The following is a 22205-nucleotide window of genomic DNA, read 5'->3' as shown; positions in this document are numbered from 1 at the left end:
TGCATTTGAACTTTTCTTTGCAGTGGTTTGGTGACCTTGTGACTCCAGTTTGGTGGGAGGATGTGTGGTTGAAAGAAGGTTTTGCTCACTATTTTGAATTTGTTGGGACAGACTACCTCTACCCAGGGTGGAACATGGTAAGTCAGTTCTATCTTGTTAATGTGAAAACTCCACAGAAAAGTTGCTTTGCTGTTATACTCGTGCTTCTGTTAAAGAAAAGGACTGCTGAAAAATACCAAATGATGCATGCAAGTATCAGATGTTGAATGAAACAAAATCACTAGGTGTGAAATAATTTGACAGCATTCCAAAAGTGTTCAATTTATTGCAAAGGAAATAATGTCATGTCTGTCGTAACCCAGAATTAAAATAGCTACTGTCTCTCTGCTCAGAAATATTTTGGATTAAAGCAGTTATGATTTAACTTGGACCATTTTTTAAAACATTGATATGGTTGAATTTCATCTACAAGATAAATTGGAAAGAAATGTTTCACAAAACATTTTATAAAATGGAGCATATTTTTTCTGACAGTATTCTGTTCTCTCCCTAAGTTTATTCTTTTTATCTTCCTTCTATTGTTTGGCTATCTAGCAGCATAAATTAACATGGAGTATATGAGTTGAGAATCTAGCTTTCAGTATGATTTCTGGCTGTATGTGGTTGAACATGCTTTGTCAACTGGTGTGCAAATAAAGGAGCTCTCTGAGGGCAGACTGGAAATTCTGTGCTGGTACATTATTTTGAAGTCCTTCTGTTGAATCACATTGTACCTAGTAAGGTCTAGTTTATATGAATTGCTGTAATCTGGCTGTATTATATTTATAAGAAAAACAGGAGATATGAGACCTCAGTACAAGGAAATTTTGTATGAACCCTATTGAAGGTTTCTATAGAGATTTTGTTGTCCATTGGAGACATGTTTTTGTTTGCTAACCTTTTATGTTTACGGGTATTTAATTAAGTGGCAAAATATTTATTATAAATCTCGATTGTCTGATGGAGATTTGTTGGAGCTTGGATGTTTTGCTTAGACTCTTGCAAACTAACTTCTGAAATTTTCTTTTTCTGATTTCTGGGTGATTTATTGAGTATTCTTATGCCATTAATTTTTGTATGCCATGAAATGAAGATGCTATAATTGTGAGTTAAAGCTAATTTTTGAAAATAGTTGTATACAGATACTCTTGCTTTGTGTCTGCTTCTTGTGAAGTTTGAATTTTTTGTAGTATGTTAATTTTTTCTTTAAGGTGTCAATTTTGGTCTATAATTGCATTATGAAGAGGGAAACAAATCTTTATCTGTACTGACATCTATCTTGCATATGTAGGCTTGTTGGATTTACGTGGCTTTGGGTATATTAAAACTCATTCTGTTCATCTTTATGAATAACACAACCTGAATTACAATGTAATGATTCTAATTATAACTGCAATGAAATCTGGCAAGCCTTTATGATTCTAGCATAGTGAAGTGTCATAGATGACAACATTTATACACTGAATTTTATCTTCAAATCATCAGTCAATTGTTCTTCACATTATCAGTCTAACAAATTCAGAATAACTTTGCTTTAGAAAATATTTGGAATATAGTATATTTGCTCGAAATTTTTGTGGAATTAATGTAATCTTCACTGTTATGCAAATGACATGCCCATCACATGAAATCTTGGCATCTTAGCAGAATACATGCAAAGTGAATGGCTTGAACAAGGTATGGCAGTTAAACTGGGAAATCAGAAATGTGCTGCATAAATTAGAATTAACTACAGAAATACTGCTGTGCCTGAAAAAATATTAATCTGTCAAGCTTTTCCTTAAATTAAAAAGAAGGTAGACATAAACTGTTCATAAGGCTTTGAGTAGCTGTGGCCTTTGATAGAAAAATGACCATATTGACATATTTAAATAATTAGAAAATGAGAAGATTTTCTTAATGAGTTAAACATTTAAACATGCTGCATGCTTTTGCAGACTAGAGAAGGAGTCAATACTGTTGTGTTTCAGCCTCATTACAGAGATTGTAGGAAGAGGAAGCAAAAGTTACAGTTACTGAAATTAGGCTTGCTGGTGTTTGTTATTGGTATAAAATGTATTTGCTGTTTAGATCACACTGACTGACATTTATAAACTTGAAAAAATTAAAGTGAGCATGTAGAAAAAAAAGAAAAAGGATGCGGTACAAGCTTCATGAATCAGTTGCAAAAACAAGAACTACAAGATTGATTTTCTGTAATGATGGCTAAACAGTGCAATATTCCAGCATTCCAGATAGTGTTTTCTGAGCAGTATGTCATACCCGTGAAATAAAAATAAAACAAAACATCATGGTGTATGTTACCACAGGTTTTTGCATCAGGAAAATGCTGATATTCCAAAATCCTCTTTATTTCTAAAGAATTGGGAAAGTTATATAGTTAACTTCTTTCTCTTTTAGTTCTGAAATGTTAACCTTGAAAGGTTCCTCAAGAAGCCCATGGACTAAAATGTCGAATTCAGCTTCTTTTCAGTTTACTAAAGGCTTCTTTTCACATTTTCTTCTGAATAAGTGTAGAGCAGAAGACTGGTAGTCCACTGCAGAAAAAGGACTTTTGTTTGGAAATGCAACTTGGGCAGTATGGATACATCTGAAAAAAATGAATCTATCCACAGCTTCCTACCTAAGTTGTTCAATATTTATAGGCTACAGACACATAAACTTCCATCATTAAGGCTCATAAGCCTCTAAAGTTTTGTTACTAGTTGTCTGAAGATGCTTCTCTTTTAGCACAGCTGAGTGTTTTTCAGTGTCCATCTTATTTGACATTTGTAGTCTTGGTATGGCTGAAGCTGAGAGTCTGGAGGAGAGTTATCTGTAAGGCATGTTCACACCATTATAGCACACCATTTTAACCTAAACCAACAGCACTGAGTTCTGCACAAAGCAGAGATCCATGTTTTTTTCCCTGAAACACGTTTCGTGGCTTCTCCTTCTTCTCTAGGTTCTTTAGCTTGCTTAAATATTTCTTTTCCTACTGAGGTTCTTCCTTTATATCTGTTTTTCTTCAGTTGTTTTATAGACTCTTTTGCAGCAGGAGAGACTAATGAGTAACAGGGACTGAACCTGCCATGGAGCTGTAACACTTTACTGAGCATTCCAGCAGGTCTAAAATTTCTTGTTTTGTCCAGAAGGCATTTACATACTTCATCAGGCTTGCATTATCTTAATGAGAAAGGAAATCCAGTCCTTATTAAACACTTACCATCATTATGTACTGGATCCTCCTATTAAAATTTTGGGTGAAGAACAGAATGAAGAGGCATTCTGATGGAGGTGTCTATTATCCATTGCAGTAAATGCAAGATACATCAGAACTCTTCCAAGGAAGTGAATGAAGTTTTGCAGGGTTTAAAAGAGAAAGATGAGTTTTCTGTGCTGAGAAGCTTCGTGACCACTGGTCTTAATATCCTTTTTCAAATTTAAGTTACTTCAAATGAAAGCTAAAAATTCTCATTTCCTTCCTTCAGCTGAAAAATAAGTCTCTGCATGTTACTTTTTACCAGATGAAGCTATGTTTGATTTTGCAGGAAATCTGTCTCTGCTATACAGTTGTTAGACATTTTCCATGGAAAGGATTTCACCATTCTTCCCATTTCATCCTCTTGCCCTGTCTGTCCCTCAAATTAAGAGTTTTTTTAAATTCTTATTCCAAAATGCCTCAAATTCTTAGTCTTAGATCTCATTCTTAAAGTCTTGGAAGTTTAATCAATTGTTTCTGTGTTGTCAGGATAATTTTTGAAAGAAAGCTGTCTCTGCTAAGTGTTCCTCCCAGAGATCAGAGAATTTCGCTTCATCATGTGTGCTCAGAGTAGTCATCTCCATGTGAATTCCCTGGCTGTTGCTACTTCATAACTTAGAAAGAGATGAGATTTCTGTATTAAAGTCTTAAGATGTAACTGTTTAGTTGTCTCTCTATGCCATCAAAAAGCAACCACAGCTGAATGTAACTTATGACCAATTCAAGGTAATCTCACCTCTGTGGAAGGGGCCTCTGCTAGTTTTAGGATCAGAGAAAAGAAAAAATTGCAGCAGAAAACTACATTCTGGTAATTTCTACTTCATAGCTCTATCTATCTACCCTGATCACCTTCCTTTCAGAGGCCTGTTTCCAGCTATATATTCCATCTTCCTCTTGGACTGTTTCTGTTGTTATCTTGAAATCTTTTGCATGTGGCTTTGTAAAGGAAGGAATTGAGCTGAGGCTTGCAGATACAGGAATTTATTGACTGGTCTTTTGCCTTCTTATTTTCTGGTAGAAGGAACCATCATGTTTGTCCTTGAATGTCTGTGGCATTGGGGTAGGTTTTGAGTACTGTGACAGCAGGAATTACTGGCATGTAATTTGCCCTTACATCCATCAAACGAGCATCAAATACTTTAGCAGTCAGTACCTGGCTTGATGCTGAGAAAGCATTTCACAGACTCCAGCTGCGTTCTCCCTTTTCTTTATTATATAGAAGTTTGCTTTGCTGACAACTTTATTGACAGGGTCAAGGTGTAGTACATCAGCAAAACTTTGAATCCTACGTCTTCTTGATCCATTGATGCTCTGGGATCTCCCACTTTCTGGGATCTCCCACTACTACTTTTATAGGTAAGGATGGTCATATTTGTCAGAATTTTTCTTAGTATTAAATTAAAAACTTTGTGTCTACACAGAAGGACATCTTTCCTGTTTGTTAAAGTGAATCATGTTTCCTTTACATTATTAGGTTCCACAGTATGGACAATCCTGCCATTACTACAGGCAGTTGAAAATAATAATGAGGTTGCATAACAACATTTCTGTTTCAAAATAAGTAAAAAATTGATAAATTATCTTAATTGCCTATCTTTCTCATTGACTTGGTTGAAATAATAAAAGCAAATGCAGCCATTAGACACATGTATATCTTTAATGTACTTTAACTCACATTGCCTCCTAAAGTGTTTGCCTCCATCTGTAAAGATTTCTAAGGCATTGTTTGACTTATAGAAACCCCAGAAAATAATATAAGTTTTGAGGTAGACTTAAGACATGGGCCTTTTTGATTTATTTCATTATTATTTTGGCATTTCACACCTGAGCTGTAGCCTGCTTGATCCTTCTGAATCCAACATAAATATCATGCTGGCTCAGCATTGAGTGAGATTCAGCCTCTCGTTTTTTAAAACTACTTTCGCGTTTTCTTTTTTGGTTAAAGGCTCCCCATGCTGGTGTAAAGTAAGCCTTTAATTAATACCACATGGAATGTTTTTCCTCCAGTAACTACGCAGTGAAGTCAGTCCTTATATGATTTTCTGTTTTAACTCAACGATGGGGGAAGCTTTCAATGTAAAATTAACTAGAATCTCATGTATAATTGACTTTGGCAGGAAAAAAGAGATTGTAAATGTAAGGTCCAAGATCTTCTGTTTGCTAATTACTAGCCCTTTTTATGTATACCAGTTAAGAAGTCCTTATACTAAATTTTGCTTATAACTAAGAAAATGGATTTCCATTTCCACGTGACCTTCCTGAACACAGGTGGGTTTTTTTAATGCTCTAGCAAGGTAGATTAATATATGGAATTCTTAAATTTGAGCAGTTAACTTAACAGTAAGACATAAGTGAATATCAGCATTTAGAAGAAACATTTATTCAAGAGATTAAGTACAGGTTTGGAGAATGTCACTGTCTCTTCTTTCTTTGTGTCATTTTCTGCACATCTTGAGATAGCAGTTTAAATGACATTATGATGAGAGCTTTAGGGTCATGTGAGTTCAAATCTTCTGAGTTCAGATGGTTTAGTTTCAGAAAAAAACTTAAGTCACCTGGCTGAATTTCACATAATTTTGAATTAGTAACCCCTTGTCTTCGGTAAAATGAGATAAAAGCTTTACAGCAACTTTTGCCTCAAGGCAAGGACGCACTGCAGGATTGCCCTTCTGAAACAAGAATGTGCAGTTATCGGGAAACATAGTTGATATGGGAAGTTCAGTGGCCCAGTTTAGTTGTATATTTGAGGGCATTCTTAACTGAAAGACTGTTTCCCAAATTTTCAGCAGTTCTGAGTGTGCTACCACTGTTTATTTTAAAATTGTGGCAGTATACAGTAACTTGGAGCACAAACTGATAATTGATAAGTAATTTTTGGAGTGCCTGTAAAACATCTGTGGTTTCTTCACAGCTTAGCTCACTGAATCTTGTCACTTTCAGGTTGCAACAGAGTCTAGGTGTGAAATACCTCATTGCTGGTGACCTCTGGCAATTGTTGCTGGCAGTTGACTCAGTATACCAACCACATCTTGAAGCCACTTTTCATTTCAGTATTATTTAGTATTTCTTGAATTGAGATGATTTTCCTCTACAAATTTCTTCTCTGGAGTTTGAATTAGAGGATAAGCTTCATACTTTGTAATGCATCTGGTGTACAACCAAATAAAAGCTATATCTGATAAACAAAGTAGAGAGAGGAAACAGAAGTTGAAGTAGCTGGTGAAATTGCTTAAAAACTCCAAATTGATTACCCTTCTGCTTGGCAACGTAAGCAGGTGGTCATGAGTATCTGATTTGGCACTTTATTGCAAAGAAAATACATATCCAGTTCTCCTTGCTGATACTCAGAGCTATTGGTCTTCCTTAACTATGACTTCCTAGAACATCTACCTTGTTTTATAACAACAAAAATTGTCAGTCAGTGTGAAAATTTTTCAAGTACGGGGACAGAAATTTTGCAAGGTCTTTGACTGAAAATGCAGAAAAGAGGGTTATGAAGGTAGACATGGAACTGTGACATGTTCACAGCTGATAAATATAGAATCTGTTTCAGATCTCCTTCAACAAACTGTACACATAATTAAAGCACACATGCAGAGATGTAAATTTTAAAAAAAAGCAGTCTGTAAGCTGCTCAAGGTATTTACAGAAAGTTACTGTTGTGAAGAGAGAAAGAAACATTGCTTTCCTTCGCAAGTACTTGAGAGACTGTGTTATGACAACTTAGGATTTATAAGCACATAGACAGAAAGAACTTGCTTTTGGCCCTCAGTGGATCTTATCTGGCCTTAATGTATTTTACTGAACCCTAGGTTTCCTCATAGATGATATTCCTCTGGTTTGTTCAGCTTCACCCTGAAATATATTTTATTAGAACTCAACTGCTTGTGGTGTATATATTGGTGTTCTCTGATAGCTTTCAAAATTTGCCTCTATTTCTTTTTCCTTAGGGGGCACTTTTTCTATAAACCAAGGCTTGTGTCTTGCAAATGCTTGTTTTCTCAGGCATTAAAGATCACTTAACTCCTTTGTATTCTTGATGGCTAGTAAAGCTCTAAATTTTGAAGAAGATGTTTTCAGAAAATTTGTCAGGAAAATCATTTGCACATTTGCACACTGATGTTAAGCTTTATTCATATAGATTTCTCAGTCTATAATGTGTTCAAATGGCTGTCCCAGAACAAAGGCGATGCTTTTAATATTGAGGCCTTTGATCTCTTCTGCATGCTAATTATCAGTTTTGGCTTTCATTATGGTGTTCCTTTTATTTCGCTAGTGGATGTTTTCCTTTTTTTTTTTTTCCATTTTAGTTCTTTTACCTGGTATTTCATATTAATTTTTAGAAAAGATTTTTATGTGACTTAAGTATTACATTATTGTCATGCTAACTTGTACTCTTACATTATGCCTCGATATGATATTGTAAAATCAGCAGCAATAACCCCTCTCCATTACATCATTGTTATCCTATTATGCACAATAAATTTTTAATGTCTCTTGAAGGTACAGTCTTTTCTGCCAAAAACATTATTTCACAATTGCTTTCTCTCCATTTAGAGTTGAATGGTGGGCACCTTATTGGAAATGAATACACAGAGTGACCACTGCCTTTCTGTAAACCTTTCTCCCTAGAACAAGGTGAATTGAAATGTTGGCTAAGGAGGAGAGAGCACAGAGAAAGGATAAGCCTTTCAGGAAAACCCTGTACAAAGCAGAGGAGGTCTTATTGGCAAGCATTGGAAGAAGTCATTCCTATGAAGTTATAAATACTTGAATCTAGTGACCACAGATGTTTGAAAAATAGTCAGAAAATGTAAATATTTGAAAGACATGTTCATCTGATAACAACACTTCAGTGTCTGCACCTGGAAGCATTCTACAGAGAAAGATGGAAAGCAACTGGAAATAATTGTCTTGTCTTTTCTTCTGAACACAGGTCTGGTGTCCCAGACACTGACTGTACACAGTTCAAGGAAACCTCTGAGGAGAGGTGATGAAGAGTTGGGACTGAAAGTGTGCAGTAGGAAGATAGGGAGCAGAGGTGCTTCCTCTTTGCCTTTAAATGAAGGCTCAAATTTGTGTGGAAGCAGGTCTGTCCTTATTTCAAACTTGGCTTCTGTGCTGCAATACCAACTCCTGCTCAGACCCCTTGGCCCTCTGTTAACATTGCATAACATTGCACTTACGTGCAGCTACCAACACTCTCCAAGCCTGGCTGCAAGACTCACCTGAAGCCTCTTTTCCTTATGGGTGGATCACAGTCTTTGGCTTTTCTCTTGCAGTTGAACTCCCTCAAAGGACAGTTATCTTGAACAACATTCTGTCATTATTTCATGTGTAGCTGCAGACCTGTCACCTATCATCTTGACATCTTGCTGGGCTCATTAAACACATTCCAAGATTGATTTCCTTTACAATTTCTATGCTAGGGGTTTGTTTACTCCTGTAGATATTAGTTAAAAGAGATCAATTCCACTGTACTGCATAGGGTAAGATAACTAGGGAATAGAAAGACCCTCTTCTATCAGTATAAGCAGTTTGGTCACATGTGTTAGCCTTTTCCCCTTAATATGATGCCAGGACTTCAACAGCTGAGGTAGTGTTTCTGCAATAAAATTAAGGCAGTTTTAGTTTCTTTCTACATTTCTGCCTCCTGTTGCCTCTTCAAGCTGCAGGCCCCTTGTTAACCAGCAAACTATCTCTGCGCCCCCTGGAAGTATATTTGAGTGTCATTTTCAAATTTGTTCTCAAAGGCTTTGTACTAAAGAGAAAAGGTGGGAATGTTTTGGAAATCCTTTTAGTTCAATAAATTTAACTTTAAAGGTCGAAAGACTTCTTAATTCTCACTAAACTGTAGGGTTGCATTTTTGGAGGCACACTAACTATTCTGTTTGTATCCCAGTTTGATGGTCTGCCATAAATTTCAGGAAAGACTTTTCAGCTGTTGTAACTTGAATGAACAATCACGAGTCTAAAATGCTTGTTTTCAGTTCTGCAGGACATAACCAAAGAAACAAACAGAAAATGAAAATGTAGCCTGTCCTTTCTGTATGTTTTGTATTTTATTTCTTAAATCTTCACTTTATGTTTCTCATGTGCTCATTTTGTGATTCCAGGCTCTCTATTTAGGTATTAATTTGTGATTATCCAGCGTCCTTTTAATGAGTTAATTCCGAACAGTAACAATCCATTCACGCAACTGTTTGTCAATTGTGATATCCAAACTTGAATTTGGAGACAGGTCCATACCTCTGCATGCTTACACCTGTGTGGGTAACATATAGGTATGCAGGTATTCGGTGTGCCCTGGCAGCCAGGAGGGTCAACTGTGTCCTGGGGGCATCAGGCAAAACATTGCCAGCTGGTTGAGGGAGGGGATTGTCCCGCTCTGCTCTGCACTGGGGCAGCCTCACCTTGAATATTGTGTGCAGTTTTGGGCAGCACAATATAAGAAAGATATGAAGCTATTAGAGAGTGTCCAAAGGAAGGCAGTGAAGATGGTGAAGGGCCTTGAGGGGAAGCATGTGAGGAGTGGCTGAGGTCACTTGATCTGTTCAGCCTGGACGAGACTTATGGGAGACCTCACAGCAGTCTACAAGTTCCTTGTGAGGGGAAGAGGAGGGGTGGGCACTGATCTCTTCTCTGTGGTGACAAGTGACAGGACTTGAGGGAATGGCCTGAAGTTGTGTCAGGGGAGGTTTAGGTTGGATATTAGAAAGAGATTCTTCACCCTTTGGTTGGGTACTGTAACAGGCTTCTGAGGGCAGTGGTCACAGCACCAAGGCTGACAGAGTTCAAGAAGCATTTGGATGATACTCTCAGGCACATGGTGTGACTCGTGGGGATGATGCTGTGCAGGGCTAAGAGTTGGACTCAATGATCCTTGTGGGTCCCTTCCAAATCAGCACATTCTGTGATTCTATGATATCATACATCTGATGAAACTGGGACTTTGTTATTGACTAATGGAGAATGAGAGTGAAGTGTAACCAAACTGTCTACAATCCTTTACAGCTCTGCAGTTTTCCGCTGAGTAGGACTGTCATAATAATTGTTTCCCTACATTTTTTTTTCCCATTAAAAAAGGGCAATTACTATCTGCATATGCCTGAGAAAATTTGGAAATTAACAGTAATATGAACAAGACATTGCTTTTCCCTTCACAAACCTTACCTCATGCAGCCAGCTGAGAACACTGAGAGTGTGTTAGGTAATTGGCTTTCCTGCATCCTGTGTTTTTAATTGCCTGAATATATAGTCATACAAGGTACATTTCTTGTGTTCTAATGTACATTTCTTGTGCTCTAATGAATTTTAACATAAAGGTTTATTTCCAGATGGATCAGCACTGGAAGAGCTTTTTGACTGTCTTACAAAAATAATTTAAATTAACACATTGATACCAAAACCTTACCACACAAGAAATTAAACATAGAATTTATTATGTAATTGCGTGGTTATTTTATCCTGAGGACATCAAGGTGGCTTTTGAAAAAAAATGCAGCATTCCTTAGAGTTTCTTTGTATTATGGCACTAGGTTGACGTTAATTTGGGAGCTGTTAAAATTTAGATAAGGTTTGAGATACATCATTTCAGGGTGAAAAAAATCTCATTTAAACTTTCCATAGTTTTTCATTAACTCTTTGCATTTATTTGTGACTTGAAAAAGAAAGTAAATGAAGCTCTTCTTGACACAGTGTTTTGGATTACGAACATCTACATGAATGCAATATGAGGAGTTTTTAAGCTGTGTCATTTCTCAGCTGAAAAAGCCCCATCTACTTGTGCTGTAATAATGAGTGCAACACAGTTCATAGAGTATACAGGAATGTTTCATTAATGTTGCTGCCAGAGTGAATAGGCGCAGTTTTGACATACAATCTTCAATCAGTATTTATAGAAGATATAGAAACAAATTCGTATGTTGGATGTTTTCTGGGTTTGCACCTGCCTCTGATGTGACCTTGACTATGTCATTTAACTTGTACATGCAGCTGTTTTTCCACTTGTAAAGAGAGATAATAATGGTTTCCTTCAAGTGGAAGTTACAAAGTTTGTATAGGACTCAAGCTCTTGAGGAGAAAGGATTTCTATACCAGAATTATGAAAGACAGTGCAGGCATCTGCTGTGACACTGCTGTGAGCTCTGTTCCTTGTCCTGTCCCTGCAATGTGAACTTGGCACTAAGAGCCAAGTAACTTAAACTTGGCTAAATAAAGCAGTAGTAATTGTATTTACCTACCTCTGTCAAAAATTTTCGTACCTGCCTATGCAATGAGCTCAATGACTTGTAACATCCAGCTCTTTTTGTGATTGAAGACTGTGCCATTTTGCCTCTTTCCCCACCCTTTTAAACTGTGAATGAAAAGTCATATTCAACATTGCATTCTGCACCTCCAGATATATTTTGATTTGTTTAATTTCAGTCAAGTTTCATTGCAGCAAAATATCTTGTCTGAACCTATTCTGTATACTTATTCTATTTGTAGGAGGTCATGGTGGTTTTACGTTCAAACCAGAAGGTCTGATTTTAGTCAGCTGTCTCTGATAACTGTGCGTCATTTTGGTATTGCTGTAAATGTGTATTTGTCTGTGATACTACTGCATATGCTGTATTTCAGGAAAAGCAGAGATTTCTGACAGATGTCCTACACGAAGTGATGTTGCTGGATGGGTTGGCCAGTTCACATCCAGTATCCCAGGAGGTGCAGCAAGCCACAGACATTGACAGGGTGTTTGACTGGATTGCCTATAAAAAGGTGAGACTAACTAAACTTATCTATCTTTTTATAATATAGATATGTAGCTATCAGAAGATCATATTCCATCTGTAAAACAAATACCGTTGTAAAACTACATACACTACAGTGGCTACTACTTGGAAAACCAATTTATGTGGAACATATTTGGAATATATTGTAGTGATTTTAGCCATTCAACATACCAAGTGTTATTAAATGTTATAAATAAACTTGAGAGGCTGTCAGAATCCAGCAAGAAGATTTAGTGCTTCTTATTACTATTTATTTTGTGACACTGTCTGAATTGTGCTAGATACTTTAAAAAGCATAAGGACGTCTTTATCCTATTGAAACTCTCTAGAAAACTTGTCAAGGGCTAAAGCTAAATTTTTTTTCTCGTTTTTCTATGCACAAGAATTTTTCTGTCAGCTTGTGAAAACTCAAGGCATTGCTGAACAGTGAGAATGGAGAAACTGCCTCCTGGGTTGGCAAAGGAATATGTATTAGATTCAGGCAATTTCCAATTTTATTTCAGTGAATAGAAAGTCTTTTGGCCAGTTTTTGGACTGAACAGCTTCTGTGCAGAAGTGAGAGGGCTGCACGCTTTCCCCTCCTCTATCACATGACTGGGCTTGCTGTTATCCTGTGGCCTGAAAGCTGGTGGTTTCCATTATACTACATGCTTATTCTCTGCTACTGCCTAGAGCCTTCCCATAGGGAGCTCTCCAATGACAAGAGTCATTTGACTATCACCTTTGCATCTGATAATCTTTTCTTCTGCATCATTAGCTGCCTAACAACAGACTGTAGCAAGACAGCAGCAGCAGAGCACTGACATGGTGACTGAACCTCCGGTTTGTCCAGTGCTCATTCTAGACTAAAAAAGAGGTATATCCTCTCTTATAGTCATCAGTTATTCCTAGACAGCAATAACTTCACCTTGATCCTCTGGATAAGGATCTTATGCCTTTTAGAATGGGCAAGAGTGTATGTGTGTACATGACCATGTAATAGGTCTACAATGTAATATACAAACCAAAAATACTTAGGGAAAGGTTTTAAAAGATTGGAGTCGCTCAAGAGCCCAAGTAACATTTTCAAAATCCCTTGGCTAGCTTTGAAAACATCGTTCTTGGTCAATTAAGCTATAATAGCCAGCAGCTCTTAACCTAGTGAATGTTCTCATTGTTTAAATGTTTCAATTATATGTTTGCTGGTGAACCTGGGTAGGTTCAGAGGCTTATCTCACATCAATATCTTAATATTTCAAGCTAATTATTTTTCTAATTAATATGATAATAGTAATATCACACAGTTAACAGTAATACTTAACACTTCATCTTATGAACACTTTGCAAATGTTAAGTAATTTTAATTTACATTGAAATGACAAAATAGGACAGTAGGACAGATCTGTGTACTGTTAGCTATTTCATGCAGGCTAATAAGTCTGTTTTCTGTGCAGATTACAGAACAATTTCTGTCTTGTGTCCTTGTTCCTTTTCCAGTGTAACAGGGGCCATGCCCAGTGGATAGAGCAGCATCCCCACTCAGCTTCTCTGATGGCCACCTCCCAGACCACCTTAGGTGACACTGAATGTATTCATAGAAAGGCATGATCCTGTAAATTTTGAACCCAGTTACCAGATCTGGCAAACCACCTTGGGGAATGGCAATGGAAGAATTTACTTATATACTTGCATAGGCGAAGAGGTTAAAATACCCACTCTTTCACTCATTTTCCTGTCTAATGGTTTGTCTTTCTGCTAGTTTCTGCAGCCATTCATCCTTTTGGTTTAGACACAAGCAAAATCTAATAGGAAGAAACTTTCCTGACTTGACTTTGTAGCTGCTCTTTTCACTGTTTCTGTACCTTCCTCCAAACACCTGACACTGTTTCTGTCTGAGGATAAATTAGACCAAATATAAGGTATTTTACATCTTCCATTGTTTCACTGCTATGTAACCTGGTATGCATGCATGCGTTGCTTACATTTCAACTATGGAAATTAAACTCATTTATTAGGTATCTACAATATTTGCCTATTCTTCTAGCTCTCTAGTGTCTGCCAATATAAAATCCAAACTGTAAAATTATACTGAAGGTTTTCACCTGGTCAGGTATGTGCTTAAGTATTTTCAGGTGCCTCAAAGTCCTTCTTACACAATGAGCCCTGCTGGAAGGGATGGTACTACTGGTGTTTCTGGAATGACTTTTTGGTTGTCTGTTGACTGATCTTTTAAATGACTGTAAAGTATTAAGTTCTTGGAAATTTTTTTCTGGTGACTCTAGTAAACTTTGAATCAGGACCATCAGTGAGGACTTTTCAACTGCCTTAAATCAAATGTCTTTTAGCAGTGTACCACTGTTGTGCAGTATCTTTCCCCTACATTTTTGAATTTTGTTTTTCATTCTCTTTAATTTTTTTTTAAATGTCCATCTTGTGCTCCCCAAGACTTTGGATTGTCCATATGATCTCTTTTCTCTTTTCACAGTTTTCTACATGATATTGAAATGATGAAACTTTCCCCACCTAATTTTTGTTCAGTGAAATGACAGTCATAGAGTGTCATTATCATTTCATTGTCTGTACTGTCATCAAGATGGCATAAATCAGTTAGACACCATTAAAGTGCCCATCTCTTTTAGACACTCAACTGTCATTTTAAAGATATGCCTCTTTTTCTTTCTATACACTAAAGAAATGACCATTGCAAATGTGCTAATTAAATGCTTCAGAGCTGAATATATTTTTCATTTCCACTTTCTTGTCCTCGGTGATTGCACGTGACACAAACACCTGAAGAATGGCATTCAGGTAATCCCATAAGCAGAGTGCAGCCTGGCAGCACATAATGTTTTTCTGCTAAAGCTGTTGAGGGTAATACTTGCCTCTTTTAAAAGCATCATACTAATTGTTGTTCAGATAGGAGCACGTATCCTCCATTAGGGTCACAAATATGTAGAGAAAAATGTGAAGTCGCTGTAGTTCATTAATAAACAGTACTGGTAGATGATTCAAGGCTCTCAAGTTACATCAGAGAGTGGATATGTCTTCCTAGTGCAGCTGGAAGTGAGATAGTGTCCTCCCACAATGATGGGAAAAGTGTTTATATCCCAAGAGCAGTAGAAAATATAGCCTGTTGAACATGAGTGGATCTGAGGATTGTTAAATCAAAGCAAAAAGCGTGACAGCCTTTTCACACTAGAAATAACTGACAGCAGGAATCATAGCCCTGGAGAGCTGCAGCATCAGAGGAGGGAGTGCAGCAAGAAAAACATGAGGAGCAACAATCAGTGAGGAACAACCAGCTGTAATAAAATGGAGAAACAAGGCAGCTGCATCTCAAAGGGAGCAGCCAGACCCAGAGCAGCGTGTGGGAGAGAGATCCCAGACACAACTAAAGGAGTCATAGCGCTAGATGAGCAGCCACAGCCAGATAAGGGAAGGGATGAAAGGACTTGTAGAGAGCCAGATATCTGAAGTTGTTTCTATCAGCCTGCTGGATGCTTTGAAGGGTGTTGGTTGAAGATTCTGGCAGCAATTAGAGCAGGCAGGACCAATACAATGGAGTGCAACTGTAAAAGTACCCCCAGTAGAATATGTCTTGGCAAGTGACAAACAATAATCAAAACAAGGAAGAAGATGACTGGAATAGGGAAGAATATTAATTTTTTTTCCTTCCTGTAAGCAAAGTGAATCTCAGCAGTGAGATCAGTTACTGGCTCTGACTTTATAATGCAAACAATTAATTATTTCCTAAACCTCTCTCTCTCTCTAATTTCCTTTTCCCACTTAACTCTATACCACTTCTTTAAAAATGCTTTTTCGTACTTTCTATGTCAAGTGATAGAAGGAAGATATACTTCTGATAGTAATAGAGGGAGACCATGCTCCCTGCCTCCCCTCTAAAGCAACACTCTGCATTAGAAAATCTGTTCAACTAAAAGCTACACAGAGAAAAATGCTTGACTTCCTGTATATTGCAATAACAATATAGAGTTCTGGCAAAGGAGAATTTAAGAAATTGAAAGCAGTGGCTTGCTCACCCTTTTGAGTGTAATTCTCTCTGAAAATTTACAGCATAGCATGTTCTGCAAGAATGTGGAACAACAGTAGGGCTAATGCAGTCACTAGAAGGGCTCTCCAAAAACTTCATTCTTTTTACTTCTATTCCTCAGGCACTAGGAAAGATATTGGCACTGTAATAAAAAAGTAAAACAAAAAGAACTCCCATTCCAAATATTTATTCTGTTCAGTAAAACCAGAAATATTAGTTTGTAAGAAAACCCATTCATGAGTGCAATGAAATTGTGATGATGTGCATCTATGAAGTGACTACAGAAAAGTGAGAGTAGCTCATTAACAGTGAAAAAAATACTAGATAAATGCATATAAATAGCAAAATAGGTTCTATTTTTAGCTTTTCACTTAATTAAATCAATAACATAAGATAGTATCCATTTAGTTAAAAGTCTTAAAATACAACACAGATGACTTTAGAACCCACTCTCTTACTGCAGTATAAAGGGAGAGCTTTTTGTTCTCCTTAATTTAGCTGTGATGTTGTCTGTGAATGCCATTAACTTCTGGGTGCACATTCACCTGATGCTGATTTCTCTTCCATGACTTGTGAGTGCAACAGGTCAGTGCCCAGATTGCAGAAGGTGCTTTCAGGAGCCATTTGTTCCTAATGCATTGTAACAGAGTAGGTATCTTGTAATGAAAATAATGTCTTTCTGTTTAGATAAAAGGCTGCAGGTTGTTACTGCTTCCAATATGAAAGTCATCGAAACTCAGTCAGTGAAACCTATAGGTTCAAGTTCAGAGCAGCCCCAAGAGTACCTGATTTGAAGTATACAGGCCGTCCCAGTCCAGCCAGTGGGTGCCAGTACATAAAGCTAGGCAGGTGCTTCAAGATACTTAAAATACCTCTCTTCAGCCATCTGCACACCTTCCTGACTCAAGCAGGAAAAACTGCCATTAACCCTTTACACTGTTTAGTATATGCTGAGATATTATTTTCTGAAGAAGAAACATAGAAACCACTGTGTGTGAGATATAAGCAACCACACGTGGACAAGTGCTTCAGGAGTGTTATGTTCCCCACAGCAGGGACAATTATATATGGGTTTGATTGGAAATAATAAAGATAGAGCACAAATGATAATAGAAGCATTTTATTTAAAGAAGAGCTCATTAGACTAGATCACTTAGGGTAGAGTGATCGGGAAGACATGACCTATTGTGGTACAAGTCTTCTGCCTATTCCCCATGGAAAGGCAGTGGCAGAAGGGCTGGAGAATGTGATGAGAGCAGAAATGGCAACAGTAGGTATAAACACTACCCTACCATCCTTCTTTTCCCAACAGGGAGTAGAAGGAACAAAATAGTGTACCTGTGTCTCAAATATTTCTGTGGCTCAGCATAAAGTGTACATGGAGGTACACCAGCCTATGCAACAGGGTTCCTGAAATGCAGTTGCCTTTTCTGCTTCTCTGTTTCTACTTTTTAATGGTTGTTTTACTTTAGTGCCTGGTAAAGTTCTGGAGAAGATTATTCTGGGAAGTATTGAAAAACACCTGAAAGACAATGCTGTCATAGGTCACAGCCAGCATGACTTCATGAGAGAGAAGTCCTGCTTATCAAACCCAATTTTCCTCTATGACAAGGTAGCCCACCTAGTTGATCAAGGGAAGCCAGGTGATGTAATCTTTTTGGATTTCAGTAAAGCTTTCAATACTATCTCTCACAGGATCCTTCTGGACAAAATGTCCAGCACACAGCTGGATAAACACATCATGTGTGAGTGAACAATTGCCTCATGAGTGGAGCACAGAGGGTAGTAGTGAGTGGGCTAACATCAGACTGGTGACCTGTCACTAGTGGGGTTCCACAAGGTTCCATCTTGGGCCCTGTGCTCTTCAACATCTTCATAAATGACTTGGACACAGGACTGGAAGGGATACTAAGCAAGTCTGCAGATGACACAAATCTGTGAGGAGCTGTTGACTCCCTCAAAGGCCCTGCAGAGAGACCTTGACAAATCAGAGGACTGGGCAATCACCAACCATAGGAAGTTCAACAAGTGGAAGTGCCAGATTCTGCACCTGGGATTGGGCAACCCTGGATGTTTGTCCCCCAGACTGGGGAATGAGGTGCTGGACAGCAGTGCCACGGAAAGGACCCTGGCGGTCCTGATCGATGGCAAGTTGAATATGAGTCAGCAGTGCCCTGGCAGCCAGGAGGGTCAACTGTGTCCTGGGGGCATCAGGCAAAATATTGCCAGCTGGTTGAGGGATGAGATTGTCCCGCTCTGCTCTGCACTGGGGCAGCCTCACCTTGAATATTGTGTGCAGTTTTGGGCAGCACAATATAAGAAAGATATGAAGCTATTAGAGAGTGTCCAAAGGAAGGCAGTGAAGATGGTGAAGGGCCTTGAGGGGAGGCATGTGAGGAGTGGCTGAGGTCACTTGATCTGTTCAGCCTGGACGAGACTTATGGGAGACCTCACAGCAGTCTACAAGTTCCTTGTGAGGGGAAGAGGAGGGGTGGGCACTGATCTCTTCTCTGTGGTGACAAGTGACAGGACTTGAGGGAATGGCCTGAAGTTGTGTCAGGGGAGGTTTAGGTTGGATATTAGAAAGAGATTCTTCACCCTTTGGTTGGTTACTGTAACAGGCTTCTGAGGGCAGTGGTCACAGCACCAAGGCTGACAGAGTTCAAGAAGCATTTGGATGATACTCTCAGGCACATGGTGTGACTTGTGGGGATGATGCTGTGCAGGGCTAAGAGTTGGACTCAATGATCCTTGTGGGTCCCTTCCAACTCAGCATATTCTGTGATTTTCAGGAAAGGGCAAAGCAGAAAGTTTCAGGTAGCATCTGTTTTTTTTTTTCCCCTGAAGGAGTCCAAAAAACAATGCCTGTGTAAAGGCAAGGACTGATTTTGCTGATACACATCCTAGTTTAGATCGGTAAAAGAAGAGCAACAATTACACGTGTTAAAGTAACTTGGAGGAAATTGTAAGAATTAGAAATAGAAAATGAAGTGGAGATAATGAGATAGAGTAAAAGGAACAAAAAACTTGCTGTAAGAATATGGTCAATATTTTGATCAAAATATGATCCTGCAGGACTTCTATTCAGGAGGGAACTCTCTGGCACAACCTCTGGCACACTGTTTTGTTGTTGTTGCTGCTGTTGGTTTTTAAACATATGTTTAAGTACCAGATAATTTATGAAGCTTAAAGGAGGCATTAAAAGAGAGAAAGTAGAATTACAGGTTTAGTTATAGTCAGTTGAAAATCAGTCTTAGGCAAATGGATTGAGATTCTTATGTGGGATTTAGCAAACTAAAAAAAATATTTTTTTTCTTCAAGATTTCCATATAAAAGCAGTTAATGAAAAAGTATGATGTGCCTTTGTCCTTGTCATTGGTGTCAGAACATGTAAGAGAGATTCTGGTGGTGGGAAATAAAACTCCTGTTGTAAATTGAGTCCTGATAGCATTTTGTCTGGATGACGGCTAACATTTTATTATTCAAGGAAAATGATGTGACAATATCCACCTGAAGAGCATGATTAGTTATGGTCATTTACCCCTGAATTTTATTCTTTGTGTCATGTTCCTAAAATTTGCAGCAGAATTTATGTCTAAGACAAGCATTTCACCAAAGCCATCGTACCATCTGACCATTTTGGTATTATCCAGCCTTAGAGCAGCTGTGTTTGTCAGAATAGAAAATTATTATGATTTCCAAGTGAAAAGCTCTCCTTGAATATAATGTTGCTTTTTCAGTGGTGTTTTGGCATCAGATAAATGGCCTTTTATTCTATAAAACCAACATAAAATCCCTTTATACATCTTTGAGGATTTAGCACAGTATATTGCAAGTTTGTAGGTGTATTTGCTGATTTTAAAGATTCTGGCTTACCCATGCTGTTAAAAAAGTTTTAAAAATAGTGTAAGCTTACTTTCTTTGTTAAAGTATATCTTGTTTTTATTGCTGAGTATCAGCAGCACGTTAATTTGTAAGTGTGCGCTGCTTGATAAGCAAATATCAATTGCTTTAAAAAATAAAGAAGATGAATTAAATGACTGATTTTTTTTTTCTGGTCTGTATTGTTAAAAGCAGTTAGGGATGGTTTTGTTTAGGCTCCTTTTAACAAATTATTACAAAGTGCAGGGAAACTGATCAGACCCACATTGAACTAAGTACATAGTTATTTGTTCAATTTTATGTGTGTAGGCTGTGGAATTTCAGTTTGATTGTTTGCTTGCTTAAGGTACTTCAGTGTGTCACTAAACAATGGCCTGGACTAAGACCCTCAGGATAGTCTCATATTGTGACATTTTGTACTTGTATGCTGCATAACCTGCATCTACCTATCTCCTTCCTTACTTCTTATGGCTTTTATGTGGGCTTTCCAAAGGGAAAGCCTCTAGGAATTTATTTAAACGTTTTACATTTCTCCCACAGGAAGGAAATCATAGGCATGTGTTTACTCATTTAAACAAATATGTTCTGTTATCCTAATCAAATAAAGAGCATTCACACTTATCAAATTCACATTCATTAAGCTTCATTTTTTTCTTGTAATATTTGGAGATGCCATTGGAGAATACAGAAAAGAGCTATGCTGTTGTATTACAGTGTTAGGTTTCTGAAAATGAAAGAGGAATTTAGTGTGATGACTCATGATACAATCTAATTAATTCCCCGAAAATAATTTCTTATTGAGTACTTATGCAGTTCTCAGAGATGAGATATTTTTGATAGAGACAGCTGAAGAATTCCAGAGAAGCCTTTGCAATTATCTCTGCTCTTACAACTCCATAGAAGTACTTTAGCAAAGGTCTCTCTGGAGCCTACCACAGTATCATGTTTTAACTGATGTCATGAAGAGGACACTCTTATTCCACAACCATCAGAGTAAGGCCATGTACCATGAAAGACTGTTTAGATGACAAAGGTAGGAAAATAAAATACATTTCAGTATAAACTTCTGAATGGGAGCTGAGGAATGACTGGACTTCTCCCTTTGAGGGAAAAAGAGAAAAGCAAGAATGTATGATGAATATGTTTGCTTAAGGAAATGCAGCTAAAGTGTAACACCTGAATTTGAAAGTGGTTACCCAGTTTTCAGTTGTTCATACAGGAGAACTAGGGAATGCGTGTTGGTTTGCTTAAGGTCAGACCAGCCGCTCAACGGACATTGCAGTCAGACTTCTCACATCTCTTTATCCTCTTCTTTGTCATGCTGAGGGTAACAATTCAGTTAACTCAGTGCACTGCATGTAGTGTAACACAGCAGATCAGTTGACCAAGTTTTTAAATAATTCACTTACATATATATATATACGCTATTCTGTGTCTACGCATGAGCCAATTCTGCAGATGCAACTTAGTCAAAACATATTTTTTTCTGTTAAGTATCTCCAAGATTCAACTGATTTCATTTTGGTGGGGTTTTTAATTTTATGTACAAGTTCTTTTTAAAATGTCACATTTTTGCTACATGTTTGATGTACATTATTCTCTGACTTTTATTTCATGCTGTGTTTTTGTCAATAAGCTAAATTTCGTGGAGCATCCAGCTGTGGTTGCTTAGTACCAACAAAGAATGATTATTTTGAAAAACGTGACTTGGATATTACTTGTTGGCTAGTATTCGCGTTACAAAATTGAAGTACAAATGTGCATTCTTTGTATGAATGCTTGTTTATATGATCTAATATTTGAAATGAGCTTAGACTCACAGAATTATCTGCAATTTTGAGAAATAAAGAATAATGTATGAATTCAGGAATTTTGAACTGAAATGAAGTGATACTCATTTGCTTGAGAACCTGTTTGATTGTGAATATCCTTAGGCTTCTATTTGACAGAGAACTGTAAAAATATATTTAGCATTTTAAAGAAAAAACTCAACTTATATGCTGCAAAGAGAGATTCTGTCTTAGTAATCAGGTAGAGTTCTTGAGGTGGAGTCAGTAGATACTAGTTTGAAAAGATGTCTTTGACAAGGCACCTCACCTATAGCTCAGGGTAAATAGTTTAAGCGGAGAACTGTTTAACGTGTGTGTACTGTGACTGATTCATTAAAAACCCCCTAATACTATTATATATCAGGTATATACTAGTAGCCGTGAAAAATTGTATTTCATCTCATCTTGTA

The 22205-nt window shown here is 37.5% G+C and overlaps 1 protein-coding gene across 3 annotated transcripts in view; it reads left to right on the top strand.

The window, feature by feature from the left end:
- TRHDE (thyrotropin releasing hormone degrading enzyme) overlaps positions 1-22205 on the top strand; it is a 209829-nt gene that overhangs the window by 87534 nt on the left and 100090 nt on the right. For 2 of the 3 annotated variants that reach the window (XM_064655636.1, XM_064655635.1), the window contains exons 5-6: positions 24-137; positions 11903-12040. In XM_064655636.1, coding sequence (XP_064511706.1) covers positions 24-137; positions 11903-12040 — 252 coding nt within the window. The remainder of the gene's footprint in view (positions 1-23; positions 138-11902; positions 12041-22205) is intronic. The other variant, XM_064655637.1, reaches the window with a different exon arrangement.

The sequence above is a fragment of the Pseudopipra pipra genome, chromosome 5 (assembly GCF_036250125.1).
Source record: "Pseudopipra pipra isolate bDixPip1 chromosome 5, bDixPip1.hap1, whole genome shotgun sequence".
Taxonomy (NCBI): domain Eukaryota; kingdom Metazoa; phylum Chordata; class Aves; order Passeriformes; family Pipridae; genus Pseudopipra; species Pseudopipra pipra.
This window is presented reverse-complemented; position numbering and strand designations above follow the sequence as displayed.